At 42.6% G+C, this 12,928-nt stretch overlaps 1 protein-coding gene across 1 annotated transcript in view; it reads right to left on the bottom strand.

The window, feature by feature from the left end:
• PLEKHG7 (pleckstrin homology and RhoGEF domain containing G7) overlaps positions 1-12,928 on the bottom strand; it is a 59,716-nt gene that overhangs the window by 19,329 nt on the left and 27,459 nt on the right. The window contains 6 exon segments of the mRNA XM_053447933.1: positions 403-502; positions 505-581; positions 6,497-6,598; positions 10,041-10,056; positions 10,398-10,499; positions 10,829-10,950. Of these exon segments, the coding sequence (XP_053303908.1) occupies positions 403-502; positions 505-581; positions 6,497-6,598; positions 10,041-10,056; positions 10,398-10,499; positions 10,829-10,950 (519 nt within the window).

Here is a 12,928-nt window from a genome sequence, read left to right as displayed (position 1 = left end):
TAATTTAGCCTCCGGAAAGGCTCCCCATGGTGTTTACCCCCATTTGCTTTGTGTGTGGGTTCAGCATGGATGTGAAACACAAAGTGCTTTCAATCATCTGGGAAGTAGGTCTTTCCTGCCTGAACTCACTTCTGAACGTCTTGGAGACAGAGCCACGTCCTGCACAAACTTGGCGTGGGAGTTCTCATCGGGTCTGCCAGGATGTGACTGGAGTCCATTGTTTTGTGTGTTTGATTTACAATGCGCTCCCACTCGAATCCATGTTTCCGAGAGCCATGACCTCAAGTCAATGGAATTGCCTTCTAGTGTGGAAGTCCAAATGGTTCCCAGCAGCCACGGGGCCCTCCATCGCTTTGAGTAAACTTAGACTGGAGCTCTGGGTCACCTATCTCAGGGGCTTACTGATTGACCTTTCCATCTTTTCCTTGATGCTGTAGATCATGATTTTCTCCATAGAGTCTCTACTCCATTTCCAGACATTCTTCAGCAACAAGGTGCTGAGTCACCCCACCTGTCCAGTGGGGCCACCAGCAGCTCAGGCAGGTGGAGCTGTCCTCACTGTTCATTTTGCTCACACCACTGCAGAAGCCAAAAGCAGACTTTCAGAATATCACTTCTCCTATTAAGGCACTGAGAAGCCTGGACACGGGAAACTCTTAGAGACTTTATTCAGTAATTCTATGACATACCTGTGAGATTGCTAGGAAAGTTTATAAGCCGCGGACTAGACTTTGGTTTTGAAAATTCCATATTAAACTGTCTTTAGCAAGTATCTACCCACCAGTGCCAAAATCAGGGTTGGAAATGGGGTCGATAAATATGGTTAAGAAGTACTATTGAGGGGCGCCTGGGTGGCTCAGTCAGTTAAGTGTCTGACTTCAGCTCAGGTCATGATCTCAGGGTTTGTGGGTTCGAGCCCTACGCCGGGCTCTGTGCTGACAGCTTGGAGCCTGGACCTTGATTCTGATTCTCTGTCTCCCTCTCTCTGCCCCTTCCCTGCTTGCTCTCTCTCTGTCTCTCTCACTCTCTCTCTCTCTCATAAATAAACATTAACAAAACTAAAAAAAAGAAGTATTATTGAATATTACTGACTTGTTACTTTCCAGTTAAAGAAACGAAAGATTCCTTGTTCAGATGTCTTGTCTCCCCAGTAATGGTGATGAAGGCAGCCGTCCTCAGCCCTCCATGTGACACCACCCAATCCTCCTAAATAGTTTGGAAATTCATCATGATTTTGATGTGCTGGAAAAGTGTGAAATTTGTTAAATCTCCCAGAGAATGCATGGTCTACCCATGGCAGTGATAAGATATATTAATATACATGTTCCAGCTTTGTCTGCCCTTCTCACTTAAGAGTTTAGTTTCACCCATTGGTTTCTCCCTTCTCCCTGGCCCTTGGTGGAGATTTCTGGTTTCACCAGCTCTGCTCCCATCCTCACTGTGATGCACAGTTAGGAGAACTGAGGATGCACATGGGGGTAAAAGGGAAAGGAAGGAATTTTGTTCCTTGGGGCAGTTCTTCAAGTCTCCTTTGTCACTGAGATTCAGGGCAATGAAGAGAAAGTGAAAACAGAAGTCAAGAGGCTAAGTTGATCTACATGATATAGAGCAGAGACAGGAACGAGGAGGGATAAAGACAGACAATTTTCAATAGGGAGAGGTTGGGCCAAAAGGCAGTTGCAAGGTGTGCAAGCACCGGGAAGATTTTAGTAAGTACTGCTATGGGTTATACACTGAATTTCCATCAAAGGCATTTGAGAGACACAAGTGAAGGTGCTAACGACTCTTCCATTTCTTTCATCTGCTGGACTGTTTTTTGGAATGTGACATGGTCCTGAACGGAGGGGCCCTGGCTTTTGATGACACATGACGAGTGGAACCCAGTGTTTGGCTGCTATGCACACAGGTGCATCAAAAAGTACTATTAGTACTGTTAGTGTGTTCTCTCCCTCTTCTCTTCTCCCACCTGAGTTGAGCTGTAAAAGGGTCCTACCCTTAACTAAATGTTTTTCTTGGGGCACGTGGGTGGCTCATACAGTTGAGCATCTGACTCGATTTCAGCTCAGGTCATGATCTTATGGTTCGTGAGATCGAGCCCCACATCGGGCTCTGAGCTGACGGCGCAGAACCTGCTTGGGATTCTTGATATTTTTTCTCTCTCTTCGCCCCCCATGCTTGTGCTCTCTCTTCCCAAATAAATAAACATTAAAATTTTTTTAAAACATTTTTTTGTGCTGCAGGCTATTACCCCTTTTCCACTTTTATGCTCAGTCCAGGCCCAGGTTAAATCCTTTGTCTTGTGACCAAGGCACTCCAGGACCAGCCTCAAGTGGGCTAAGGCACACTATAGAGATTCTCTTGGCTTCCCCAAAGACAGCTGCATCCATCTTTATGCCCACATGTCAGCCCTTGCATTTTGGAGATCTGGGTACAGCTGACTCAATGGCCCAGGGAAGTCCAAAGCCCTTATGTAGATATTTAGAAACTCACTGAGAGACACGGAGATTCCAATGGCTTTCTCTGGCCCCTGGACTCCTGTTTGCACACATACTTCTTTTTTGAACAGCATGGGACAAATGCCAAGCCAGGTCCATTGGTTGGTTTCCTATGTTGGTTTCCACTGTTAACCCCCTCCTGCCAAACACTTTATGAATTACGTTATTTATTTTACTGAAGATTTTGTGTTGTGGGGAGGGGTCAAATACACGGCCCACAGCCCTCCGCCATTTTTCTGGTGCCATTCTCTTCTCTGAAAAGAGAGCTCTTTGTCTTCCTTACCCCTGAACTTTGCCCCCTTTCTCTCTCAGCCTCTTGCTTAGCAATTTATGCTTGTCTTTCACAGTTTGACCTTGTCCACCACGGACAGGCTTCTCATCTGGCCAGGCTAGCAGCTTTATCAAAGTATTTCTTCTGAAAACATTCAGGGCTCATTCCTCACAGGAATTCTGCCAGACACAGTCTTTTCCACTTCCCCATATACCAATGGCAGGTCATGAAAGTGAGTACTTGGGTGCATGATGAATGGAACTCTAGGAGCAAGGCTTCAAGGTTTTCTGAGGATCCCCTTCCCTTCTCTGCACCCCAGATTCCTGTTTTGGAAAACTGCAGAAGTCTCTAGACCACCTCCAAGTTCTCATCTGGTCAAAATGGCTGCGATTCTCATCAAGGTTGGGAAGGATGAGGAAGGACGCTGGAACTGCAGGTGTGGAGAGGCTGGGGGTGGCAACTGTGAGAAGAGGAGTGGGGGGAGAGGGCCTTCATTTGTGGGCTTAGTGGCTGATTTCTATGCTGACTCACTGGCAGCTGCATTCCAGCCAGGGTGGCTGGGAGCTCCAGTAATGGATTTCCTCAAAACACACAGACCCAGGCCATCGCCCCATATTTCCACGCCTCGGGGGACAGCTCTGGTGGCCAGCACCCACTTTTAGTGCAGGTAAACGTAGCAACACGCAATCTCCCCCACATAACAATATCAGGCAAGAAGTATCAGTGGTAAATAATTTAGACAAAGATCCAGGCAGGTAATTGGAAGCTTTTAGAGTTTTGAAAGTCCTCAGAAGAGAGAATAAAGCTATTTGATGATTCTAAAAGTAGCTATGAGTTTTTCTTTTATCTCCCGTTTTGGCTTTATTTTTCAGGTGCATTAGGGAAGAAAAGAACATCTCTATCAAGAAAGAGTGGACATAAAAGGCCTTTCAATGGATAGGTCTAGATCAATAGGATCTGCTTTTGTTTTATACTAAGTATCCAATGTGTTTAGGGGATCAGTGAAAGGAATTCAGGGCCCCAAATCAAACATTCTTCTCATAAATCTGTCTTGGTGGGACACAGCATGGTGCTGGGCAGCCAGTGTTTGTGGGATCTTGGGAAATATGCTTAAGCTCCCTAAACCTCATCTGTGAAATGGATAATGAGAATGATGATTTCATCAGGTTGGTGAGGGGTTTTGATGAGCTAATCTACGCAAAGTGCCCAGAACAGTGTCTGGTATTTCTCAAACACTCGGTCTATGGTAGGTAGAGAGAGGTCTTAGCCATTGTTTAGTCGAATCGCACAAAGAGACCTAGTATAAAGTTTTGTCTCTTTCTCTGTCTTGTCCTGACTGTTTAGGAAAGAGCAGGGAGCATTCTATTCCCATCAGTGTTTGCCAACACAACGTACAGACACTCATAGAGCCCAGGCCCATGTGGTACGGGGGTAAATTCATCCCAGTGCATTCAGAGCCCAATTCCAGGCAACCCATAGCATGACACAGATTTCAGTTCTCCAACCACGCTGTTTGTTGTCTGTTTGTTTGTTTGTTTGTTTGAGAGAGAGGGTGCAAGTGAGTGAGGGGCAGAGAAGAGAGAGAGAGAGAGAGAGAGAGAGAGAGAGAAGCAGGGCTCGTGTTTTACCTGAAGTGGGGCTCGACCTTACCTGATGTGGGGCTCGAGCTCACAACCCATGATTCAGATCATGACCTGAACTGAAGTCAGACCCTTAACTGATGAGCCACCCAGGTGTGCCAGCCATGCTTACATCAGAGCATAGTAGGAGAACGAATGTCAGCTTCAGACAGGACTGAACTGGAATCCTGCCGGCCTCTTCCTTGAACGACTGTATCTTCCAGCAAGTTGCCTAATTTATCTAACCTCCTGAAAAATGAGGATAATATCAGATCTCACAGGGGCACTGTATAGACAAAGAGATCATAGATGTCTAGTACGCAGCACAGTGCCTGGCCATAACAAGGGCTCAAGAATGAGTCACCTTTATTATTTTTACTTACTATTACATTATTAATATTATTATTTTCTAATTATTACATGTTATAAGCATTATAATTCTTATATGTATACTTATATGTATTGTATATCTTATATGTATTGTAATATTATGATTAACTACCTGTGGTGATGCTTTTGCTTCGTACCATGGGGCTGAGGAAGGCAGATGCACCTTCCATTCTTCCAGAGCCTCTACCTGACTCCTCAGTTTTGTTTCATGAGGCTAACAGCTCCCTAGCAATGGGAAATTTACCTGAGGAGTTGGAAATAGTTCTGGTGGAAAGACCATTGGATTTTTTTTTTTTTTTTTTTGCCTGAAGACTTTTATCCAGGTTCTTTTTTGCCACCTACTGGCCATGTGACCTTATAAAGTCACATAATCTTTCTTAGCCTCAGGGACTTATGGGGAACATGTAATCAACTTCATAGTTTTGTGCTAAGGATTAAAAGAAATGCTTGACAAAGTGCCTGGTAAAGTATTATGCATTGTAAGGGTATGGTATGTTACCATTACAACATTTCACCCCCTATTTCTTTTCCCTAACTATCTTTGGCTGCTATATATATTTCATGTGTAAATGTAAACCAGTTGATATGAGATTTTTCCACAGTCGTTTGGAAGCAGTGGCTGAGCTTTGTTAAATTAATCTCTGTCCTAGCTTGGAAGGGAGAGAAATGGACCTGGATTCTTCCCAGTTTGGGTCCCTGGCTAAGAGTCTAATCCATCAGCTTCCAGGGAAAACTTTTGCAGTAGGGTTATTCATATATTTGGAAATCTAATGAGCTTCAGTTTGAGTAGCAAATTAAATACTGAAAGGCTGAAGCTACAAAAATGGAGCCAAGTCTCTTCCCAAAGATCATTTTTCTTTTCTTGGGTCATTCCACATCCAGGCTTTCTGGCACATCTGGGCCACGGCAAAGGTGCACTGATCCACAGCGAAGTTTTTGGGGAAAATGGCAGCCTTTCCTCCTTTGCTTTGCCTCTGAGCTGATGCTCTGGCGGGGCTACTTGCAGCTGCAGGGAAGAGCTGGTTTTCTGGAAAAGCTTGGACCATTTTCTCTGGATCACACAGAAGGGCTCTGGCATGATACTGAAAAGGTACAGGTCAGACTAAAGAAATATCAAAGGGAAGGGGGTTGGTCAAAGGAGCTAGAGAAGTCAAGGAAAATTCCTTCAAGATTTGCTTATTAACAAATGTTTAAGTTCCCCAGCAGAAATTCCTTGTTCTGGCACTTTGGAAGCCACTGCTGCCATGTTGTACAAGGTCAGGGCCAACATTTCCATTGTGCTCCATGAGGTGTCCAAGGGGCCGCCATTCACATAGACTACAACGTAAAGGGTCCTTCAGGCTTTTGCGCACTAGGATTTTCCTGTAACCAAATCGCACAATAGCCAAACTTCTGGTCACAAACAAAGCCTCGTTTTTTGTTCTATTTTCTCCTTACACTGTACCAATTTCTTCCACAAACAAACCAATGAACAAAGAAAACATTTTTAAGCCCTACCCAAATTTCAGGAAAGAAAGATGATGTAATGTTTCCAGATGTGCACCATTTAAAATTCCAAAGTGTGCAGTGGACCATGTATTTATGGGGAAAGCAGATTTGTAGTTAAAATGTATTGTTGAGCATTCGTCTTCTTTCCCATTTAATTGGGGTGTAATAATTCCCAGTACCTGTTATGTCCAAAGAGTCTTAGGAAAAATATAAAAGAAAATGGTACTTTCCTTTTAAATAAATTCCAAAGTCATCTCTTTGCCTCAGGCTCTCAAGATAAAAGACAGTGACTAAGTAATTCAGGCAGTAGGTCTGGTGGCTCTGACAGAGGCTGCCTCAGAAACACCGCAGGAAGAGAAGCAGAAGGAGACTCATAGTCAAGGAAAGCATGGACTTTCTCTTCACCTGTACCGTTAATCACAACAGGGAAAACTGGAAAGTCACAGTTATCAAGCAGGAGCTGTGACTGCATGGATAGAAACAGGTCGTCTTCATTATAAACATTTTAAAAACCTAAATGGTATTCCCATAATAAACAGTTCACTCCTCAAGAAACCAACTCCCCCCATCTCCCACATGCTTAAAGAAAATTCTACTTAAGACATCTTTTTTTTTTTAATGTTTATTTTTGAGAGAGAGAGAGAGAGAATGAGTAGGGGAGGAGCAGAGAGAGAAGGGACAGAAGATCTGAAGAGGGCTCTGTGCTGACAGCAGTGAGCCTGAGGTGGGGCTTGAACTAATGAGCCACGAGATCATGACCTGAACTGAAGTCCGAAGCTTAACCAACTAAGCCGCCAAGGTACCCCTCCTTTGGATATCTTAATTTAATTCACCATTTACCTCTGGTTGGCTTGTTGAGGCCTACATATCCCGCATGGTTTCTGATACAAATATCACCTTTGATTTCAGTGCTCATGTTGGTTGATTAGTTAAGCTGGTGTTAGTAGTAAGTGATTAAAGTAGCAACATTTTACACTTCATCCAATAGTCCTCAAAAATATCCATAAAGTTAATTTTCCTGCTGGCTTCTAAAAATATAGCATTAAATTTGGGGGGGGGGCATCTATTAAATGTACTGGGCTTAGCACTTCTCTTCCCTTGTCTTCATTGTTCTTGTTTAATGTCTGAAACCTGCTCTACAGACTTCACATTTGGGGGGTGTCTGGGTGGCTCTGTTGGCTAAGCGTCAGACTCAGGTCGTGATCTCACGGTCCGTTAGTTCGAGCCCTGCATTAGGCTCTCTGCTCTCCGCACAGAGCTTGCCTCAGACCCTCTGTCCCCGTATCTCTCTGCCCCTCCCCTGCTTGTGCTCTCTCTCAAAAATAAACATTAAAAAAAAGACTTCACATTTGTAAGCCATCTCAAATTTATTTTAGCATAAGGCAGATGGCCAATTCATATGTATATGTTCATATATCTAAGGGTCAAACAGAACACATCATACAAAGTGCCACCAGCCTAGCAAAGTGTGTCTTTGGGATGACAGTCACTCTTTTCTTGTTGCCAATGCTTCAGACACTCTTCTTCAGGATTCCATAGTGCCTACCATGTTGCTAAACCTACGTGCTCCTTGATAGACCTATTTATTAAAATAATGAGTAATGTGTCCCATTAAGAGTTTTCCAACAGTGTGACAATGTGATGGAGCGAGAGAAGGAAGACAGATGTGCTTCTGATAATGTTACCACTCTAGGGAGTAGAGACAGCGGACCCAGTGTAAAAAGCCACTAAAGGAAGTGACAGCAGTAAAGACAGAGATAACAAAAACCCAGAAAATATTTTTGTTATAGGACCTCGGCAGACAAAATGCTATGGGGAGAAAGGTCACAGTTTGGCTTCAACAAAAAGTAATTTGAAAGACAATGATGTGAATTTATTTTTGAGTAGCGGGCTTTGATGCCTGGGCGGGGAAATAGAGAGCAGGTCTTCTCAGGAGGCACTGAGATGCTTGAGAACTGCCATTGCCCAGAGGCTATCATTAAGACCACGCAGACTCAGGCTTAGATATCCAGGTCCACAACCTATTAGCTCTGTGACCTTGGCCAAATTATCTAACCTCTGCAACCCCCATTTTCCTTCATGGTGACGCACTAAATGGCTCCCGTGTGAATAACAAATGTCCCAGTCTTGCCCTGGTGAGCTTCTTGTGAGGCACTGTGGTATTACCCTTCGTCTGCTTCCCCTTCCTGGGGAGGATTGCACGTACCCACTCCACTGAGGGTGAGCTTGGCCACGTGCCTGTCTTTGACCTTTGAAGTATCAACAGACATGCCGTGCGTTGCTTCAGGCAGAAACTTGAAGAGTCAGTGAGTGCTTTGCCCTGATCTCTTATGTCTTTGCCATGAAGACTGGTAACATTCCAGGTGGTGGCTGCTCCCTCAGCATGGGTCCCAGAGCGAGGTCAGTGACAAAAAAATGGAAACAGAGCATAAGTGAGATATGAGCCAAGCCACTGAGATTTGGGGACTGTTATTGTGGTACAAAAATGAATTTAACCTGACCGATAGAGGACTTTTTAAATTCAGGAAAAGCTTTTATAATCCATCTTTGCACACTTGTAACATTATGTGAAGCATTCACGTGTGGGTTATATTATAGACTTTGGCAAACAGTCTATTGATGCACCATGCTTTAGTAGTCTGTAAAGTGCTCTCATGCTGTGGTCTGAATATTGGTGTCCCCTCAAACTCATATGTTAAATACTAACCCCTAATGTGACAGTATTAGGAAGTGGGCCCTTAGGAGAATAGGTCATGAGGGTAGACACCTTGTGAATGGGATTAGTGCCTTTATAAAAGATGCTCCAGAGAGATCTCTACCTCCTTCTGCCCTGTGAGGATACAATGGGACCAGAAGGGACCCTCACCTGACCACGCTGGCACCCTCATCTCAGTCTTCCACCTTCCGGAACTATGAGCAATAAATTTCTGTTGTTTCAAAGCTGCCCACTCTTGTGATATTTTGTTATAGCAGCTGGAGCAGATGAATACAACTTATGTGTTTTGATGAGAAGTTGCTATTTCTCCAGACTATTTACTAAAAACTACATGTAAATACGTTCCGACTCTGAAGGATTGAGATTTTATCTAATTCCCAATGCTACATTCTTCCTCTTGTTTTTCAAAGCATTTCTTATTCAAATCTGTTTTCAAAATTTACTAAAGATCTCCTTACTATCACCTAATTTCATGCTTGTTTCACCTTAGTAAGTACTCCCTCCATATCTCACCTCGAGCATCACTGCCTTCCAAAGAATCTCCTATCTGTAACTACTTCACCATCTGCCCCAACCTAGAAGCTTTCTTTCATAATATCTATGTTCCTTTCCTGCCCCCCAGCATTTATCTCAATTTGATTGTATCATTAGCATCATTATTGGATTAATTTCTCCCCTACTAGACTGAAAACTCCCCGGGACCAGGGAGTGTATCTAATTTTGCACATTACCATGTATAGGGTCTCAGCTCCACACCTAAGCACTTAGTAAGCGCTCAGTAAATCTCAATCTATGTTTATTTTACTTTATTTTTAAATTTTTTCCTACATTTTTTTTAAATGGATTGTAAAAATTTAAATTTTGCTGAATGAGGATATGGATTAAAAAGGTCAAAGTGGAAAAGTGGGGGAGAAAGTCCAAATATCTACTCAGGAAGTAAATAGCATTTATCATACCAAAGGTACAGACTTTCCTCTTTTCTTCTCCTTCCATACAGAAGTCTTATTAAGGGTGTTGATAAATGTGAAGGTTTATTTTGTTCCTTTCCGAGAGCCAGGAACCTCGTTAGAAGAAGAACTGAACCATGTAATTAGCCTACACTAACTATTGCCATGAATATTGCTGTAAGTTGAAGCAATTTAAAAAAACAGACTTGGAAATGGTTTTTCCATGAATGCAGAATTTTCTGTTAATAAAACCCACACAGGAGAGGTGACAATGGCAAACAGAAATCTGCCAGTTATTTTTGAAAATGTCAACTGACAGAGCATCAGATGATGGTTCCTTTGTGGGAGGGTGCTGATGGAACTTTCTCAAGCACAATAACACACATGCACACATCAAGGGGATGTAAACAGCTATCCTGGGAGGTGGGTGAATTTACTGCATGAAACTGGGATGTCCCAGAAGGATTTTGCCTTTGTGAGCATGGAGATGAAATCTACCAGTAGTGAGGTCTCAGAAGGCTCAGCATAGTCCTTGATGATGCCAAAAACACTGTTTACAAAATCGAAGCTTGTCTAGGGTCAGAGAGAAAGAAGACAAGAGTACACATACTTCCAAGGGTAAGGAATAAACAATTTTTTAAACATTTTTAACATTTATTTATTTTTGAGAGACAGAGACAGAGCATGAGCAGGGGAGGAAGAGAGAGATAGGGAGATACAGAATCTGAAGCAGGCTCCAGGCCCTGAGCTGTCAGCACACAGCCCGACATGGGGTTCAAACTCATGAACCTCGAGATCATGACCTGAGCTGAAGTCAGAAGCTTAACTGACTGAGCCACCCAGATGCCCCCTTCTGGTTAATTTTAAAACATGGCTACTGGAACCTTCCTGCTTTGACTCACCTGACTTAACTCTTCTAGGTTTGCAAAAAGTCTCTATAAATCTACATCCAGAAGATATTCATGAGTTTGTAGATATTTTAGTGTATTCATGAAGATCTTTTTAGAAAATGCAATGCACATTACTTTATATTTTTCAATTTTGAAACTTGCCCTTTGGGAGAACATTGAACATAAACTTGAGTATAACTTTACAAAACAAGGTAGCAACCAGTATTTTCAAGGTTTAAGAATTTTACTAAATACAAATGATGACATTTAAGCTCCATAGAACACATATGGGAAAGGTGCTGTTCTGTACGAAGTCGCTGTTGCTTGCATGAGCCCCCTCAACAGTCCTGCTGAACATAATCTGTTCAAATGGGCCTTCTCTGCTTCTGGGGGCCAGAAAAGTCTCAAAGGTTCTCTTCCTGCCATGGCACTAACTTGAGACCAAAACAACATTCATACTAAATTTTCATTTGTTCCTTCCTCTGCAAAAGACCCAAATATCCTGTACATTCAGGAAACTAAAAATAAACAATTAATGAGTTAATATCTGATAACAGGGAAGATGTTTAGATTTGGAGAAAGGCATAAATATTAATGAGACATTAAGGGAGTCTTTATGTTATTATTACTTGATCAGATGCTTTCATACAATAGGAAAGCAACAGCAAATCAAGAAGGAACTATAGTTCTCCAGATAACTTGCCCTCATTCTATACACTAGAGATCAATTTATTGAAACAGGACTACTTTGTAAAAATATGATGAAACATTCAAAGGGGCCAATTATTTCAAAGAGCTTAGGTGTGAAAAAACTAGACTTTAGACCACCAGTCTTCTCCAGTTTCCATTTTCATATTAATTAATGCAGTGGAGGCGCCTGGGTGGCTCAGCCGGTGGAGCGTCCGGCTTCGGCTCAGGTCATGATCTCGCGGTCCGTGAGTTCGAGCCCTGTGTCGGGCTCTGTGCTGACATCTCAGAGCCCGGAGCCTGTTTCAGATTCTGTGTCTCCCTCTCTCTCTGACCCTCCCCCATTCATGCTTTGTCTCTCTCTGTCTCAAAAATAAATAAAGGTTAAAAAAAAATTAATTAATGCAGTGAATGGTTCTAGAACTTGCATCAGAATCACCTAGAGGCCTTGTTAAATCAGACATTAGTGTCAACCCCCAAGTATCTGATTCGGTAGGTCTCTGATGGGGTCTGAGAATATATATTTCTAGTAAGTTCCCAAGTGATTCTGATGTTGCCAGTGTAGGGACCCCCACTATGAGAACCACTGACTTAGAGCTTCCCAAAGTTCATGTACAGGCAAACCTCATTTTCTTGCACTTCACAGATATATCATTCTTTACAAATTGATGGTCTGTGGCAATCCTGTGTTGATCAAGTCTATTGGTGCCATTTTCCAATAGCATTTACTCACTTTCTATCCTTGTGTCACATTTTCATAAATCTCATGTTTCAAACTTTTTCATTATTATTATATTTTGTATGGTGATCTGTGATCCATGATCTTTGATGTTACTATTGTGATTGTTTTAGGGTGCCACGAACTACGTCCATATAAAAGGGTGAAGTTAAAATCGATCAATGTTGTGTGTGTTCTGACTGTTCCCCCCAAATCAGTCATTCCCCCCATCTCTCTCCCTCTCCTCTGGCCTCCCTATTCCTTGAGACACAACAATATTGAAAGTAGGCAATTAATAGTCTTACAGTGGTCTCTAAGTGTTCAAGTGAAAGGAAGAGTCAATTGATGTGACAAACTTCATTGTTGCTTTGAGAAATTGTCCCAGCCTACTCAGCCATCAGCAACCACCACCCTAGGCAGTCAGCAGCCATCAACACTGAAGCGACACCCTCTACCAGCATGAGGGTTATGACATGCTGAAAGCTCAGACAGATGGTGGTTAGCATTTTTTAGCAATAAAGTATTTTTAAATTAAGGTAAACCACTGTTTTTTAGACATACTGCTATTGCATACTTGATAGACTACAATATAGTGTAAATATAACTTTCATATGCACTGGGAAACCCAAAGATTCATTTGACTTGCTTTATTGCCATATTCATTTATCATGGTGGGCAGGAACCAAACCCACAATATCTCTGAGGTA

The sequence above is a fragment of the Prionailurus viverrinus genome, chromosome B4 (assembly GCF_022837055.1).
Source record: "Prionailurus viverrinus isolate Anna chromosome B4, UM_Priviv_1.0, whole genome shotgun sequence".
In the NCBI taxonomy this organism is placed as follows: Eukaryota; Metazoa; Chordata; class Mammalia; order Carnivora; family Felidae; genus Prionailurus; species Prionailurus viverrinus.
Note: the sequence above shows the minus strand (reverse complement) of the source record. Positions and strands in the feature narration are given on the sequence as shown.